The sequence below is a fragment of the Drosophila sulfurigaster genome, chromosome 3, assembly GCF_023558435.1.
Source record: "Drosophila sulfurigaster albostrigata strain 15112-1811.04 chromosome 3, ASM2355843v2, whole genome shotgun sequence".
Lineage (NCBI taxonomy): Eukaryota > Metazoa > Arthropoda > Insecta > Diptera > Drosophilidae > Drosophila > Drosophila sulfurigaster.
This window is the reverse complement of record NC_084883.1, coordinates 38,078,802-38,098,009: the sequence shown is the minus strand read 5'-3', so window position 1 is coordinate 38,098,009 and position 19,208 is coordinate 38,078,802. Positions and strand designations below refer to the sequence as shown.

The window sequence follows — 19,208 nt, the reverse complement described above, 5'->3', positions numbered from 1 at the left end:
CCAGTTAACTATTGACTGAGTGCAAATGGGAGTGACTCCGTTTGTGTGTCTATGTTGTGTGTGTGTGTGGCCGCGCTGTGTGGTTAAGTTCTGTGGTTTAGTACCAACAACATTAACAACAATGCAAACCACGCTACTACAATACTGCTACTGCTACGACTCTACTACTATTATTATGGTAGCACTCGGGCCTATTCACATTGATTAGTGCCCAATTATCCGAAAGTGAATTTCGCCAAAAGGCAATTATTGTAAACGTGTTTAACTCTAACCACGCGCCCTCGTTCTCCCTCTTCACCAGCCGACACATTGAATTAGACAGGCTGACAACTCCTACGACGCTTATTGGTTGTTATTAACCGTGTGAATTTATGCAGGACAGAATGGCCTACTAAATGTGAGCACATACTCTTAATTGAATGACCTACCTGTTCAGTTTCGCCATCGTCGATATATTCGCTACTTTACTTAATGATTGCCACACCATTTGCTAATAACCTTTGCTGTCATAAACATCTAATTGTCCTATAGAAGTTAATGCTAAGCAACAATTATAATAAACATAAAAATCTAGTAAGAGTGTTGATATTCATTTATGACCCCACATAGTTTCATGTTTAATTTTTTTGTCTGAATTCTCGTATGTCATTTCTAATTTTTTTTTTTTAATAATTGAATTTAGCTAAAAACGAAAATCACTTTTTAATTAAATAAATTGAAGCCGTCACAATCAATATTTCTATTTATATATAATTTTGTTGCTCACTATCCACTCAATATAAAACCAATAAAATATGAACCTAAATTATTTTTATTATTACAAGTAGTACGTAATAGAATGATTGAAGTAAATATTTAATATGTAATATTTTCTTTCTTTTTGATTTTCTTGTTTGTTAACTTTCGATAACATCGATTACTCGCTGCTGACGTGTGCGTCAAATAATCGATTTTGTAGCTCTCTCGGTCCAATTTGAATATTATATGAAATGAAGCTAAATATAGAGTTAATTGCGTTCATCTCCTGCCCAACAGTAATGGCATGACTCGACGGGAATATTAACGACAGCGAGTTACGAGGAGTTCGAATGGTGGTGGGTTATGGCACTCGAAACATGTCCTTGAGCTCGTACCCATGCATATGTGAACAGATACTGCGATGAGGATTACGAATACTTATTGCTTAGTGAGGTAGTAATAGATAATAATCCGGCTAGACAAGCCAGCCAAGCTTTGACCCAAACAAATGTAGCACTGCAGTTACTAACTATTTGGATTTGAAATGAAATCCTTAGCTGTGGTTCAACTTCGTATATCCATGGCCAAAGTGTGCTAACATTACGATATGTAACGCCGTGTGGGAGAGAGGGGGAGGCATCTCGCACAATCCACACTCTCAGCTGGGCAATAAAAAACTCAAGAAAACACATTCCATTAGATTTGCTGCGGCATTGCTAGTCATATATTTATGAATGTAGTCGCATTCGCTGACTACTCCCGCAGCTGGCAATAAATAATGAAAGTATCAAAATGCGAATATGTGTGTGTGTGTGTGTGTGTGCGTGCGAGGGGGAAAATAACAACGTTAGCCGAGCGAGAGAATACATAAATGTAAAGAGTTGGCAGTTTTGCCAGAGTTACCGTCCGCTCTGCCGATGCGAAGTAAACAGAAGCACAAAACTTTCGCACACACTCGCACGCTCATATATTTCTGAATAAACATATGAAAAACTATCTTGCGTTACGTTTATGATAATATTTTATTAAAGCCCCAGCCACCTAGAAGTCGAACTTGGGTACGCCCCAGCAGCAAGCAGTAGACCATTATATATTTATTCTGCCTGCACGAGCGAACGAACCTGACGCGCTTCTTTTACGTCTTTTGTCTGACATGCCTTCGGGGCTGCCCACCCGCGCACATAGGACTGCCTGCCCCGCCCACTCGGTGTCGCTGTCGATGGCGTAAGATAGCGCGAACTTTTGCAAAATGATGCGATGACTTCTGCGGTTTGACAGCATGTTAGGCACAACAAAGTTTGTGTCAGATCACGCGCCCCCTTTAGTACTCCCTGCTCAACATGGAACTTGTTGCATTGACAACGCCAGAGATGCAAGGATGCGGCAAGTTGCATTGTCGATTTGCCGCTGCGTACGCTGCAAGTCGCAGATAAGAGAATATTGGTGTTGCTCCTAATATGTGCCAGTTGAACTTTTGTGTTGTTCGTGTGGAGCTCAGTGGTTATTCTTGCAAATTGGATACAAAACCAAGGCAGCAGCAACTGCAGTTGCCAAGCGTGCTGACAAGCTGCAGCACCACGCACACTCTCCGTCTTGTACTTGCTCTGCTTTCCCTCTTTCTCTCTCTGATCTCATACCCAACCTGGCTACAATATAAATAGCACTGATTTGTGCTCACAAATGCAAGCGGGACTTGTCGCTGTCTCGTATCAGCCATATGTGAGTGCAACCCAAAAGTTAAGCCAACCAACCATACAACCCATTTGTTTATTATGATAATACGGGCAGGCAGGGGTGGAGTTGAAGAGGTAAGCGTGCTGTAGTATTTTGGGGGTGGGGTGATGTGTGTCTGTGTGTGCTGCGCTCTGCTCTGGTGCTGCCCACAAAAACCTTAAACTGATGACACACTTCACATGCGAGGTTTTTGCCTCAGGCTCTTTAACAGAGCCACAGTTCCCTCCTCTCTTTTTCTCCGACAGTTGCCTCTGTTTCGGTGGTGCATTTCCGCCTGAATGGCACTGCTGCTCGAAGCAACTAACTGCCTGCCCCACGCCCCCGCATTGCTCCCTTCGCTGCTCTCCATCAAACACAAGTATGTCACCGAGTGGAGAGGCCGTACTTACCGTTCTAAAACTGTGCTCTGTACATGGCACACTATATTGACTTTGAAACATAAAAAGCTTTTCTAGATGTTCGAAATACTCTGGGGGCGGACTCTTTATTATCGCCCTGTGAATCGAAATTTGCTGCTGTGTGTGTGTATTTACGTTGTCGGATAAAATACAAGCGTATAATCAAGCAAAAAGTAACGTAAAGTGAGTATTATATGTAGGAGACACATCTCTATTTCTCTCACTCGATGAACAGCTTTTCTGCTAGGCCGAATAAGGAACAGCCATTCTGCGTTACTCTCCTCAATCTCCGTAGAGCCTTTTGATGCTCGCTATAGATGTACTGGTCGTAGATCAATAGTTCTATACGAGCTTTAATCTTATTCGGTTTGCAAGCCTTCATCAATTTCTTTCTACGATTTTCTTGCAACCGCTGCAGGTGATTAATATAGTAAACTACAAAGACATACATGTCTGAGAACATCTTCTTGGCCAGATGATATGCATTACATGTTTCTATATCGTTTTCTGCAAGATTATATCGACTTATTTGATTGTCAGCAAACACTTTGAAAGTATCATTAAGCATCTTCAGTTCCGGTGGCATGCTTTTTATATAATTATGCGTCAGCACCAAAACTCCCTGACAAACAAAATTACGAAATGTTACAAGACTTTTTTCTGGCCAAATGACAAACTTACCCTTATGTCAACCTTATCACAGGCGTAGGTTTTAAAACTGTAGATTGGCCACCAATCTGAACTTGGTCGAGGCACCGTACGCTGTATCATTGTCAATTCAGTTGCATTCTCCATCTTCTCCAACATGGCAATGTGTGGGACCAGTAAATCTTTGATCATACGTTGCAGCACTGGGGAAATGTACAATGCATTGAATCTGTTTGCGTCATCGACGTTCATTATTCTTTGTGACGAGGACATGTTTAGAATTACAATAAATTGAACTCCGAAATGAAATCAGATCAAAGGTAGAGTTCGGCGGCGTGCTTTTGCAGAGTTGTATTTATTAACTACCATGTGTGCGAATCGATAACTTGTTATCGGAACTAGTTGAGGACGAGCCATTCTATAAATATGCAAGTATTACGATATGTGTATTTTAAATCTTTTTTAATTGTCGAAAAAACAATTTAATTTCATTGACTAACTACTGTCGATCATAGTGAAATTATGCAATTTTCGATTAATCCTGTGGATAATTGTAAGTTAATATCAGTGAATTTAAGCTAAAATAAAGCAGTGCGTGTTTAACTGCTTGCTCATATATTTGATTGGAAGCAGTGCAACTGCAAGTTTCAAATAAAGCTAGTGAAAAAAGATCAAGTTTTATGTCACAAGGGTTAGATGCTAGCTAAATGAAATAAACTAATTAAATAATAAAAAAAAATAAATTAAGTAGAATAATCAAAAACACGCTCAACTGTTGCTTAGCTGCGAATACGCAGTGCTGTCAAAGTGTATTCGCCATGGGGTTTATAAAGCTGTCTAACACAGACAGGACACTAATACGCAGATAAAGTGTTGGTTTATGCAAAATGAAATGCAACCTTGCTAGCTGTAAATGTGTGCGTGTGTTTGCTGTCGTTTGTGTGTTTAAGTGTGTGCGTTGCCTTGCTTTAAACTAATTGTAGCCAGCGCTTTTGGCAAATGCTCGACGCCATTGTTGCAGTTCCGTTTGCGGCTCCGTTTTTCTTTTTTTTTTGGGCTCCCATTCCGAGTGCTGCCACTCCACGTACTCATACACTTATTCATGTGAGTGTGTGTGCGAGTATATTCATTGTTTGTGTTTCAACCACAAACAGAAAAAATAAAACGAAACCAACAAAGCTCACAGTTAGTCGGGCAAGAGCACAGATGCAGACAGAGAGTGAAAGACAGAGCCAGACAGCAAAGACAGAACTTGGTGACAGTTCTGCCAGGCGGTGGTTGGGGTTTTTACAAGGATTGCGGGGTCTTCACTGGGTTAGGTTTTAGGTTTTGGGTTTGCGCTCGAGGCTGAGCATGAGGCTGAGGTTGAGGCTGATGCTGGACGTATTTGCAGTCAGCCTGCAAATATGTTGGCGTAACAACTTTCGAGATTTGTGTCAGCTCGTTTGAGAATTAGTCGTAGGTTTTAGCAAAATTAAAAAAAATATCTTTTACTGTACTCTCGGTATTTGCCATCTCATTGTTGTTGCCTTTGCCTCCTCCCGCTCTGCTCACACCCAAAAACACACCTCCGTACATACGCAACTACATGCATATATAAGTTTATATGGACTTGGAAATGTGTGATGAAGAATGAAGTGTGGGAAGTCATGGAAGAGGTATGGAATGGGGGCAGGGGCAGAGGCGTCTCTTAAATTATTTATGCGCCGCAAAATGTGCAAAGTAATTTATTCAGATTATATGCAAGAAAAAGGCAGCTTCAAATAAAATGAAGATGAAGCCCTTTTCAAACGGCCGCCAAGTGTCCAAAGTCAAGTGCACAAAATTAAGCTCTGCACCTGCCGGATGTTCGGAGGCTTCTTCAACTTGGCCGTAAAATTTTATGTTGCTATAATTTAGCTTTAAAATCGCACCGTTTCCCCAACCACCGGCCAGGCGACAAGGGAGTTGGGGAACTGAGTGTGGGGCCGACGGGGTTGTTGCTTCTCGGCTGCTGGATTGCTCATTGCTCTCGTTGCTGGGGCTGTTTGGACGGCCAGCACCTTGGCGCACGCATTTAAACGGAAATAAAATAAAATTACAAAAAGTGGGCAACTTTTTGACGTTGCGATTGTAATCCTGGCTGCTGTTGCTGCTTTTGCTGTAAGCGGCTGACAGAAAGTGATTTAGAAACTATGCCAATGCTGGTGGAACAGTTACTGCCAAAGGTACAGAAATGCGAAGGGTTGGGGCAGACAGCATTTGTTTGCCGAGTCGTTGCCAGTCATAAAGGTGAATTTAAATTTGGCATTTTTTCTTCAGTCCTTGCGCCATTCTCATTTTCATTTCTGCCGCATAAAATATGCCATTTAAATAAGTTGTATGAATTGAGATTTCAAATTGAAATTGAATTGCTTCAGAGAGTTGCAAATAAGCGCTTAATGGGCTTTGCTATAATAATTCCGTTCCAATCAGAACATCAATTGCAGCTGTTTAAATTTCTGGCTCTCTGTTAATTCTATGCAGATAACAGACTCGAACTCTGTTAAGCGGTGCAGTTGACAAGCAGTACTCCAATGTAAGCAGTGCAAAGTGCACTTGCTTTTCAATTAACTTTAACTACTATTTCGGCACTTTTTTTGACACCTGAAATATATATGTACGATATAGAGGTTAAATTACCGGCGCCAAAGGAAGCAGAAGTGGTTCCTTCTTTGACGCTTTGCAGCTGTCAGTGTGTAAATATGCTAAAAATGTCAAAATGCCGTTTACATATTTAAAGCGCTCTAACAGGCTTAATCAGCATTACAAAGTAATTAGAGTTAATTCTTTTGTGCTTGAATTCGTGTCAGCCAGACACACACACACTCGCATTCAGATACAGACGGTCGAAACACCTGCGAGTGGCACTCAGCAATTTGCTATGCCACACGGTGACGATGACGATGACGCTGAAGATATTTGTAAACTGTTGCGCGGCAATTTGCATGGTTAATTATCTATTAACTTGCGCATAACTTTTATACAAACGGATGTGCGGGGTCGACCTCCTACTGCTGCTGTTCCTTGTAATGCCAATGCTTGTTATGGCACACATACATATATAATCAGTAGCACACACATACCCACACACGCACGCAGAGAAGACAAAAATGTATATCCGTTTCCGCTGACTTTGTTGCTGTCGTTGCCATTATGCCACTGTTGTTGCTGAAATGGTGAAGGTAAAACGCACCACACAGACATCACCAGAAAAACAGAGCAGAGAACGAACGATCGAAGCTGTAATAAAAGCAAGTTATGCTAATCTTAATGCGTCGCCATTTTCAGTTGGCATTCATTTAAGAACAGCCTTTTGTTCTCCAGCGTAAATTATGTTTATTAAGTATTTGTGCTTAATTCAAGTTTAATTTTAACTACACAAGCGCCTGCACTTGGCAAACTGGTAGCTGGTAACTGGCATCTGGCAAGCGGATAACTGAAAACTGAAAATTGGCAACTGTCAGCTGCTCTAAAGTGCAGGTCAAGGTCAACCTACTGTATGTTGCTGTCATTGCTGCCCCGATAAGAACATTATTTTGGAAACTTTTCTTAAGCATTGACATCGCAATCGAAGCGAGATTAGGCAATCTTAATTTTCCGCCTCAAAGGCACGCTCGAAGTCGCAAAGTTTGGAAAGGCTTTCCTGGAATTGCGGCAAGCATAACATTTGCAAATTTTGACTTCAACTTAACAGATTTAACAATGAATTTATTAGTATTTGAATGTCGTATGCGGATGTATAATCAATTTGAACCCTTTTCGCTTAATTTTTAAAGAGGCCGCAATCGCCCTCAATCGATCTACATTATTGACACATTTTTGACAAATTGCCAGTCTGCATGGATTCCGTTTGCGGATAGTCTTCTCTGTGTATTTTTTTGTTTTTTTTATATCAGAAACGTGTTTGGCATGCCAGAACTATGAGGTAAAAGCTCAGAGCCAGAGAAAGAGAAAAAGAGAAACTGAGTCAGTCTAAAGTGACTGACAAAAGGTTGCATACCTTTCGGCCGGCCTGTCTGACTAAACAGGCAAAGTTGGTAAGCAGGTCAACGCTATGAGTATTTTATTTGTTTGTTTTACTTTCAATGCGAACGAACCCTTGTCAACCCAAACCAACCCAAAACCATGTAGACCAACCAACCAACCAAGCAACCATCCATCCATCCAAAAAAGCGTCCATCCAATCCATCCCCTTGCTCACAACGTATTACCGCAATCGCTGTCGTGCTCTTGACGTGCAATTCTGGCTGCTCTTCTCCGCTTGCTGCTCTCCTGGCATGTCCTTGCTCTGCTTTAGCGCTTCTCTCTTCACTGATGGCCTTAATTATGTGCGGGCCAAGACTACGAACGAGTACTCGCACTCATATAACAAATGCACACATGAACACAGAGCATAACTCACTCTCAACCTCAGCGGCAGCCTCCCTTTTGGTCTCGGCTCACTTTTCGTAGCCCCAGTTAATTGCTGGTGGCGCCACTTGACCGAGCTGCTACTGCAGCGGCACTCTAGTGCGCTGGCTGCTGCTGGTTTCGTTTAGGTTGACAGCTTAAAACAGCAGTAAAAGCAACAACAGCAGCAGCAGTAGCACCTACAAAGACATGGGGCCAACACAGACAAGACGCCTATGGGCCACTTTTGATTATTTTAAGAGAGAGCGACACAGCATCGCATGCGACCATTGTCTGTGCTTGACCCTCTGCCTGCTTCCTCTTGCTCTTGTTCATACTTACGTATTTACTCACGCCTTGGCGCTGACTGTCTATTTCTATACAGAACTGTCTGTCCGCCTCTGTTCACTGTCAGGCGCAATCTTTAAGAGAATCAGCTTTGATGTGCGCCTATCGCTTGGTTCATCGTTCTCCACAATGGCCAGCAAAATAAAAAAGGGTTCACAATACTCGAGTGCTCGTGCGGCACAAAGGCGTTGCTCTTTAGCCCGTCTTCGGGCTTTGATGACCCCCGTCGAGATATTTTTGGGACCTTTTCGTATTGCAAAAACAAGAAAAATAATCAACTTGTCCATTAAGTATGTACATAAGCAGCACGATTAAAACATCGCTGCAAATGGTTTTAGCAGTTGTCAATTCGTAGAAATTCTCGAAATGCCAACCAAACGAGCAGGTAATAATAATGGTCACGCCTTGGAGAATAGAGGAGATTGGAGGAGAGAACACGGAATGGCTGTCCATGCTCATGCCCCGAAATGCCACATCCTGCTACATAATTTCCGTTTCAAGTGAATTTCCTTGCTGCTAATTTTGTTGCAAAACAAGAGAGTGGCATCTGCTTAAAAATAAAACTAGGCCACACTCACACACACAAACACAAACAAAAGCACACACACAAAAGTATATGTATATAAAGTATACTATATAGTCGGTGTAGAGACAAACAAACTTGAGTATACACATTGCTGAGATTGTTTTGTTTTCGCTGATTTTGCTGCGCATAGGTTTTTCTTTCGCGAAGTAAAGAAAAACAAAATAGTTGAAAAGCAGGTAAGCTTCACTCAGCACTATCAACTGGGGAATACTCTCTACTGCCTTAAAAAAACATCATTATAAATTATGTTTAAAAATTTACAAGATAGTTGATTGCGTTAATCGTTCAATGAATTTATGATAAACTACAAGATAAAATAGCTTCCTGTCTGGAATTTCTACTAAGCACACAACTGTGGAGAAAACATCGCTTGCTGCCATAGATAAGTTTCAAAATGTTGTTCTAAGATGAAAATTAAACAAAAATATTTTTTTTTTACTTGTTACAATTTATTTTATGACTTTCTTTTTTATAAGTAATAGTTTAAAATTCGAAACCATCATAGATTTATATATATTGGTTTGTTACTATTAAAATATATACAATTTTTAAATTAATTTTCTTAAATTTGAATAAAGAATTATAAAAACGTTTTCAAGTTCAATAAATGATTTTAGTCAATTTTATTATAAACTAAGTTTTATAGAAAAGTAAATCCAATAGACTCTTGCGCAAAAAGTGGATCAATGAGATTCCCGCTCGACTGATCAAGCATGAGTAGAATTACATTGGAGTCGGTCGTAGATGTCGCCTGCTGCATATTTCAGCCAGGTTTATGGGTGCCTGGTGTAAAAGGAAAAAAGCTTGCTTCCACATACACATGTGCACTCCACAGACTGTCAATCGGAATACAGCAACAAGCAACAAGCTGTATGCTTCAGGAGCAGCAGTGGAACAGTCGGAACACAAAATGGAATGGAACCGAAGAGCGCACACTTCAATGTTTATTGGCGGCCATTTAATGCACTGCACGTGTGTGGGTGTGTTGGTGTGTACCTAGAGTGATGTGGGCAACCCAAAGTTTCAACTGCAGCGGGGGCGAGGGTTGGTTAGCTTTCAGTGTGTCCCTTCTTTGGACTGGTTTGGTTTGGTTTGGTTGGAGTGCATATTAAGCTGCGTTGAACGGCGCTTGCATGCTTTTAACCCGAAACTCGACGGCTTGTCGTCTCAGACAAAACTTTTAACTGGGATGCATAAAAGCTCCATGGCCATTACTATCAGTTACAGTCTTTGGCAAAACAAGAATAACAGCAATAACAACGGAGGAGCAGCAACAATGACTGCCTGACTGCCTGGCTGGCATTGTGTCTGACTACCGAGTGTGGCCCGTGAGCGTGAGTGTTTGCTGCCATTTTTATTTGAAAGAACCCGGAACAGGGTTTATGGCAGATGTGCATTGACTAACCCACTCCACATTATTTTCTCTCTCTGTCTCTCTCTCTCTCATTCGCAATCTCTCTCGTTGGCTTTCTCTATCTGTTCCTTTACATATTTTGCCTCTATCTTAGTCTGTTGTGTCTGGCTCGCATTGTCCGTGGCCCATTGTTTTCGTAACTAGGTCCGTTAACGTCTGCGGTTAACATTTCGACAGACTTTAGATACTGCCCACCATTTGGCCCGCTTCCACTTTCAAACTAACACTAGCACTAGCTGGCAGGTGGGAAGTCTATTCTGACTTTCTCTCTGTTTTATGAGTGCACTTGGAAACGAAACCCAGCTCGCATCGCTGGTAAGTGGCAAGTGGCAAGTGGCAAACGCAGTTGCAAATTAACATCAATAATTAATTTCGATTTTCAGCAATTATGTTTGGCAATACATGGACAACAATTCTCTCTCTAACTCTATGTCTTTTTCTCTCTGACACTGCATTTAGCAGCAGATTTATGTGTTTGCATTTACTCAAATGCTTCACAAATTGATTGATTTATTATGCATACACACATTCATATGTATTGATGCATTAGTTGCATGTATAGAATTTTGGGGGGAATAATAAAAGGAGACCACGTGGGTTAAATGTCCTCGCTGATGTTTCTGTGTTTCTGCCCCCGCTTCACAAATGTTACAATAATTATTTCAGTCGCATTACTATTAATATTTATATAGAAATGCGTTCACAAAACATTTACACATATGCATATTTCATGACCACAGGGATTTTTACAAAACATCTATCTCTATACCAATCCCGATGCCATAACCATGCAATGCACAGCACCACCAAAGCCGACGGTCGCATTGCAGCCGGTAAGTTGTCGAAGGCCATTTCCAAATGGATTTGCACAAATCAATTATTGAGCAGACGGACACAGTCTTCTTAATACCCAAATAAATTCATTTAAATGAGTTAAATAATAATTTGCAAAAAGCTTATTAACATTTTATGGGTAAGGCTGAAGTAGTAACTAAAGTGAAAAGATAAACAAACTCGGTGTATCCTCATTTAAATAACTAGAAACAATATTCTAATTCCAGCGGCGTTGATTAGTTTTTTTATTTATTTATCATTTATTTTATTTCATTATCTTTTTTCGCCATTTTATTGTCAATTTTAAGGATTTGGACAATGAATTAACTCTCGATTCGAAGTCGGAGTCGGATGTTTTATCAGATACTGAAGTTGACACGGTACGCCATTTCTAATTTAAGTATTATTTACTTTTTATATTTTAGTATTATTTATATTTTCATTTGTTTCTGTTTGTATCATACTATAATTTATTATATATTTTATTATATATTTATTATAAATCATTGCTTTTATGAATATGTTTTATTATATGTATGATAGATTTCATTTTTCTTTTTTTTATTATATATTTGTACATAATTATCTATTTTTGTTGCTTTATTTTAATTTTTTCAATTTTGTGTTTGTTAATTAGAATTCAACGACCGATGATTCAACAGCCGATGAAAATGATCTTTCCAATCCGGATTTCTGGGCAGGGGTTAGTGTGCTCGACCATTTAAAATGGTTGCATTAATGGATTGTTAAACAACAATGAATGCGCACCACTTAGTGTGTGGTATGCAGTCGTGTTTGCTCAGCCTAATTAAATATTTTGCCATAAGTTGGTGGACTGAGCAGAATCAATAATCGAGTGCAACACAACAAACAACAATTTTCGTACTCGTACTCGTATTTGCACTTACGATTTAATGAGTTTTTAATAAGCTAACGTCACTTACCTGAACATCTACTGAACTCTCTTTTTATTTTCTCTATCTTCTCTGCTCCCAAACAGGCAACGGACAATTACGACCCCAGTGACCTGCAGCCCCCCGGACAGACGGAATATATGCTCGAGAGATGTAAGTTTTGCGTTCGACTTTGAACTGGACTCGGTGCAGTAGCAGTCCAATTCAAGTTGTTTTTAATTAGACAGTCGAGCTAATGGAATGATTTTGCAGCACATCGTGGCATCAAGGGAGAGAAGGGTGATCGAGGACCAAAGGGCGATAGCATACGCGGTCCACCTGGTCCTCCGGGTCCGCCAGGTCCCAAAGGTGAAACGCCTGTCTACCCACCCTTTGTGGAGACACCAAGTGCGGGGGCTGTAAGTATCGCAATCGTCGTAACTGCATTTCATTTGACATCACGTTGCAAGTGAAAGCAAAAGGGAAGAGCTCAAATATTTGCAAGCCAAAAAGCTGGCTGATTCCTTTCTCAATTGCAAAAGAGTGATTCCTTGCTTTAGCTTCTCGAAAAAAGCTTCATGCAATTACGAAATGAAATTGTCAATTAGATTGGCTGAAAATTGTTTCCACACATTTTGCAGAAATACACTGGCGAATGTACATGTAATGCGACTGATATCCTGGAGGCCATCAAGGACAATGAGACGCTACGTGAAACGTTGCGCGGCCCGCCCGGAACACAAGGACGAGATGGAAAGACCGGAGCCCCTGGACTTACCGTAAGTACCAGCCTGCCTAACTGCATACAGTGATATGGGGAATAGAATAGAGAACGAGAAGAGGGGCCAAAGGGTTGGCCAAATTGGCTAAAAGGCAATATTTGACATGGATCTAACGCATTTTCAATTTCATTACACACATCGTGTAATCTTCAAGAGCGGCAGCTGAAGAGCATAGAGAATGGAAATGGGATTCGGAATGGGAAAGTGGATTGGGAATGCGATGGTTATCGCCTGCCTGCCTCATGCACATACGAGTTTACGCACTTTAATACGCTCTTCTGTTTTCCTAGGTCAAACATCATAATTTGCAGAGTATAAGCGTGTGTGTGCGTGTGTTTGAGTGTAAGTGGGTTTCGTGTGCGTGTAACCGGAAAAGGGGGCAAAACGCTGGCTAAAAGAAGGAAACGAAAATTTCTTTATGGCAGCGATAGAGCGAAAGAGAGAGCAGAGAGCAGAGTCAACTCACGCTTAAACACTTATCCACTTTTGGGGGCGCAACTGGCACTCGTTATATTATCTCATCAACTGGCAACGTCTTTCGCAACCATAAGAGTTGTATCTGAGTGTGTAGCCATGTATCTATGGACATAAGTACGAGACACACAAAGAGCTGGCTATCGTCTCGATGTCTCTCTGTCTTCCTCAAAGCTTCAATGCGTACTTGCCATATCATTCAGCACTCTGTGCGTTTGCCTCTCTCTCGGTGTGTGTGTATGTAAGTGTGCGGGTCAAAGGCTAAGTCCACAATGCTACAACGAGATGTTGGCCTCAACAATCCACTCGACCCGAAAGTGCCTGTCACGCCACAGAGCCAAAGCAGAACGTAAAAAAAAAGAAAATGAAAAACTTAGTTTGCTAACCAAGGGAATAGAGACGAGTACTCAGAAAAATACTTGCTCCAAGTCAAGTCTGTGTATCCCAGGATGCAAAAATGCATTGCACTTTCATTTCATGGATGGGGTCAGCTAATGTGTCTCTGTCTTCATCTCCGTTTCCATCTCTGTCTGTATCTTTGTCGGCATCGCTTATTGTGCTTAGCAACCTGTGGAACGCAGCCTCTTCAATACCCTGCAATACATCAAAAGAAAAGCGGTATGCCAAACATGCTACTGCTGTGGCTAACAAAATATGCTGACCCCTTGCTATGCATACTGTGTCCGCTCAAGGTATTTGTGGCCCCTCCCTTGAATCCCGCCTCCAAACCCAAGGCCAGCCTAAATGCTTGAGTAAAATATGGCAAACAGTCGAGCGCATACCGGAAATTCCAGCGACAATTTTGTTGCTCTACTGCTAATCCCTTAACTAATAGCAATTAATTTAAAAGACGACGATAAGCAACAGAACATTATAGCAATAACAACAATAATAACAACACAACAGAAACACGAACAATCCAAGAGGCAAACACAGAGCAACACACAACAACAAACAACAAGAGAGAACAACACAAAACACGCAAATGGCGCACAGCGTGACCATTTTGCATAAGATTAAGGACATTGGGAGACACATTTTTTGTGTGCAGTCCCCTTCCTACTTCCTATTCGCTACTCCTTCTGCACTGCCCCTCAGGCATACCGAATTCAAAAACCCGAAGACCTACGCCTGGGCCTGGGCAGCTGAGACCCCGCATAGATTAATGAGCTTGGGCTAAAACGCAACGATTATGTAAATCGACCACAGGCAGTTGAAGCCTCCCGAAAAACGCCAAGCTGAACCTCAAATAGTTTACTGTATACAAAAGAGAACCAGACTTTGTAGATTCGCTAGACTCGGACTCTAACTCAAACTCAAACTCGTAGTCGTATTCGTCGTCGTATTCGCTGTAGACATAGACATGGATGTACATTCTTTACACGCCCACTAATGTGATTTATTTGCTGGTCGCCAACGGCGTCTCCGCTTTTGCTTTGCTCCGGTTCTTTTTTGCAGGGTGCCACTGGTGTGACTGGCGCTCGTGGCCCGGAAGGTATCCAGGGGGAGAAGGGCGAGCCAGGCGTCGACGGCATGCCCGGCGTCATGGGTCCGCCAGGACCACCGGGCGCGCCTGGCTTGCCGGAGAGCTATGATGTGAGTACAACTTTAATTTCATTTAACAATTTAATTATAAGCAAACTCACTAACATTCTAAAGTTAAATCTGGATTTGCTGATTTCATTTTGGTGTCATTAAGCACAAAAGTTTACCTAAAAGTGTAGAGTCATTCATCTAGTGCAATTATTTATTATTTGCTTTTATTTGCCTACATTTTAAATGCATTATTTTCCATAAATGAATACTGAAATTCTATGTTTATTTGGTTAATAATCTGCACATCAAATCAGCAATACAGCATAAATCAAATAGAATCTCTATGTCTATAAAATAAGTATAAAATAATTAAACAATTAACTTTTATATACATTTTTTTTATTGATTTTCATTTACCTCTAACACATCAAATACTATCTAAAGCAAATGATTTTATTGTTTATTAACATTAATCACAAATTCATAATTGAAAACGAGTTTAATACTTTGTATTAATATAGTGTTTATACTATGTCTATATATTCTTGCCAACTATAAAAAAAACTAAGCTCGTTGAACGTTGTAAAATGTTGCCCAACATTCAAATTGCTATTCTGTGAGATTTGAATGATAATAAAGTCAATGGCAACGTTTAAATAACAAGCAGCCATAACTCAAATAGAATTGCAAGAGTATTGATTCTTCGGTACACCGAGGATTGATTACTGTTTGAGTTTATTTTACATACTATGTACCCTGTACACCGTCAATAAAAGGTAGACAGAAATATAAGAAAATCAAATGTATCTCAGTTAAACTTAAACCAAGTAGTTGAACTTAAACTTAAGAGATCTCAATTAATTGAAAATTCGTCGTGGTCGAAGGCTTACAAAAAAATTACTTTGTATTTAAGAATACTCCTATATATGTTACATAATCAGATTCTAAATATATAAAAATATATGACTTTTGCATAAATATTACCGATTTTGTATAAAGTTGTAATGTATGAATGTTATACTAATTATATTATTATAATAAAAATAATTATATATTGTGTCGACCTTTTTAAATAGTGTACAGGGTATCAAAGAGTCGAAACCCATCGACTAGTCTCTGCTTAACAGTTTTATTTAAATTTTGGGCAACAAAAATTGCACCTTTCGCCGCAGACTACAGAAAGAGATCAGGGAACAGAGGAATGGAAAAGTTGCTCGTCCGTTTATCCTTATCCGTTGGATTTTTTCAATCACGCACATTCTTATGAATTGTGGTTGAAGCGGGGGTGTTGTGGCGGGGGTGATGCGATGGCGCGATGGTAAACGTCGGTCATGTTTTACTAGCCACACAATTTGCCTAAACCAATTTCCTTCCTGAGGGCGCACGCTGGGCAGGATTGGCTGAATGCCTGACTGCTGCACCTGCACTGTGAAAAATTGCTGGGCAGATTTTGGCATGTGGGTCGCGACGAAGGCAGCGCACTTTGTTGTCGCAAATGGGTTATCTTCGCTAATAATCTTAAAACCACAAAGGTGCAACAACAACAACAACAACAACGGGAGAGCGATAGCAACAACAACAACGGCAGAGCGATAGCAACAACAAAAACAACATCGGCATAGGCAACACAAACATCTCGCAGAAATGCCGAAACGTAAGTGTCCTAAGCACGCAAGCCCAGCCGAGTCAAGCCAAGCCCAGTTGTGACACCCCAACTGCTGTTGCCGACTTCCCCTCTCCCTTACTCTTCACCCATTCGTCCCCTTCTCTAAAAGCGATTCGCAGGCAGGACGCCCCGTTGGGGACGTGCAGCCGCTTGCGGGTTTTGTGATTCAGGTCTTGGCAGACTGCTGGCATGCCAGCTTGTGGCAATTACTGTTATCAGCGCATGGCGCGCAGTTCACGCGGTTAAACGCGCTAACACGCATACAGATACTGACGCTCACACACACTATAGTCGCACACTCGCACACACACACAGGCGGCTTTTAACCCTTTTATGCAAGCTGAAACTTTTCTGCGTTTTTTTTTTGTGCCTGGCTTTATCATCGCATTTCAACGCCGTATGTTGCCTGCTTGGGCGTATCTCAACGTGTATGTGTATGTACGCGAGTGTGTGTGTGTGTATGCGAGTGTGTGTGTGTGTGTGGTTGTGGTTGTAATCATTATCGCGCTGTTACGGTTATGAGAGTGTCAAGCTACTTATGGCTAACGCGCCAGTTAAATCAGACGCTCGCTTAGTCAGCCTCCCATTGTTTTATGCGTTCGTCCTGGGTTTATTATCATTATCGCAGTCAACGCCGGGACGGGTTTAGTCGGAAGGAGCGAGTTTGCTTTTAAAGGCGTTTTCGAATTTGTTGTCGTTGTTGTTCTTGATGTTGTTGTTGACCTTGTCGCAGCATCGTAACCGGTGAGGGCAAAAAAGCTTTTACGTTTATTAGAACGACTTTTGATTGTTGACACGACAACACAACTTTTGCAAATGTTTTCGACATTGCCAATTACGTATACGTAATTTCGTAGCCAGCAGGGGTTGAGAAAGAGGAAGCGGAAAACATAAAAATGAAGGCCAAAGTGTCAAGCGTGAAGAGTTGCAATTTTACAGCCAAAAAACTTTGTAATCATAACAAAAATTATTGAAATCATATATATTAATACGCTTTAATTTCACGCCCATTTATGCTATCTACATTTAAATATTATTGTCAAATACCACAAAATATGTATTCTTGTAACAACACATAAATAACAGATAAATTGGAATCCTACCAGGACTTTCAAGGTATAAACATTTAACAATTTCACTTTATGTATGCTCCCCAATACTACTACATACTACTACTACTGCTATTGGTAGTAGATTTATTAATACTACTGCGACTACTAAAACAAAAGCACGAAAAGCGTGCTCTGGGGTAAGCAATGGCCACAAAACCTAATGGACTAGAACCCCTCGAAGTCATTAGTAGTCTCACCCGAGAAAAAGGGGCGCCGAGCCGAGCAGCCGATCATTAATCAAATTTCCGTAGCAGATACAATACTCTGTATATACTTGGCATATCCTTCTTGGGTATCCTTCTGTGTTTGTGTATTTGTATGTGCCATCAAAGGTCGCTCGCCTGCTGCTTAAAAAATGGCCCCAAAAACGAAATACATGTATCGAAAATAAATTGTACAACAAGCAAATATTTAACAAATTACTGTGCTTACCTTCTATCCTCTACACTCACACACATAATCACACACATACACACACAGGAATCCTTAATGGGCAACTCGATGGGCAGTCTGCGTAGCTCGACAGCAACGCAGGCGGGACCTAAAGGAACGACCGGCGATAAAGGTGAGCCCGGACGTCCAGGAGATCGCGGTGAAAAGGTGAGTCAAAGAGCAATAACAACACTTGTTTCTTCTATCGCCAAAATGGCCATATATGCACGTGTGTGTGTGTATGGGTATGTATTTGTTGTCCTGTTTGCATTATAAAGTATACGACCTAGCAGCCCACACAACATTGTTGTGTGAAATAATAACTTCTGCTCTATTGATTACTCAATTGCTTTTGAGGCTAGAAATAATGGGAATGCGAAAAGGCCAAAAACAAGTCGTCGACCGAGTAGTTTTCTACTTCTCAAGAGCCTAAGGACACTCTCAAAATGTGTCCTTACTTAGACATATACATATTTACTGCAATCTGCAGATTTATGGCAGCTCAATCATTTGCATGGCAGCAACTCGACTCGGAAATACATAATTTCATCCATAAATTTCTATCAGCCAGCATGAGAGGCCAACGAGGACGAGTCTTTGTCGTGGGTTGTGTGTGATTTCTTGACTGTCGACGCAATTTGTTGGCATTTATAGCTCATTTGGTTGGCAGTTGATATGATCAAGCAACTCGTATACGGTTTATTAGAAATCGTTTATCCCCATCCTCCCGCAAAAGAGAGAATAATATGCCGAGGGACGTCAGAGGAATGCAGAAGATTTTATCCCTGGTCAAGTCATGCTTGCTCGCGCAGGACTTTTACACACTTGTATTATTTTCATAATAAGTTTTTGGCCATTTCTGCAGCTCATCCTGCTTAGGCGGTGCTTACTTCCCAGCCATTACGCTTCATGCTATTTAGCAGCTTAGGTTAGGGATGAGTGAGGGATGTTGGTTGACGCTTCCTTTCTCGGCTGGCCCGGGACCTCAAGCTGGACCCCTCGTTAGCGCGCGTGCGAGCGAGCAGCGAGGGATCGTCGAGTTGGAAACTGGCGCGCATATTTCTTTTATGTCTAACCTCAAAACTTTAAGCTGCCCCACAACTGCCAGCATGTGAATGGAGTGTCTTTGTGTGTGTTTCAGGGTGAAAGGGGGAGTTGAGGGGTGACTACTCTTGTGTGACGGGGTGTGTCGCACGTGGGCTG

The 19,208-nt window shown here is 41.2% G+C and overlaps 2 protein-coding genes across 2 annotated transcripts in view; one reads left to right on the top strand and one right to left on the bottom strand.

The window, feature by feature from the left end:
- Nucleotides 1-19,208, top strand: part of LOC133839868 (collagen alpha-1(XVIII) chain) — a 56,698-nt gene that overhangs the window by 25,391 nt on the left and 12,099 nt on the right. The window contains 8 exon segments of the mRNA XM_062271488.1: nt 11,017-11,109; nt 11,419-11,490; nt 11,748-11,813; nt 12,111-12,177; nt 12,277-12,422; nt 12,645-12,782; nt 14,718-14,855; nt 18,054-18,173. Coding sequence (XP_062127472.1) covers nt 11,017-11,109; nt 11,419-11,490; nt 11,748-11,813; nt 12,111-12,177; nt 12,277-12,422; nt 12,645-12,782; nt 14,718-14,855; nt 18,054-18,173 — 840 coding nt within the window.
- Nucleotides 2,916-3,870, bottom strand: LOC133839879 (uncharacterized). Its single transcript, XM_062271510.1, has 2 exons — nt 3,552-3,870; nt 2,916-3,492 (listed from the first exon to the last, which is right to left on the bottom strand). The coding sequence occupies exons 1-2, from the start codon at nt 3,789-3,791 to the stop codon at nt 3,091-3,093; spliced, it is 642 nt and encodes a 213-aa protein (XP_062127494.1). The 5' UTR covers nt 3,792-3,870; the 3' UTR covers nt 2,916-3,090.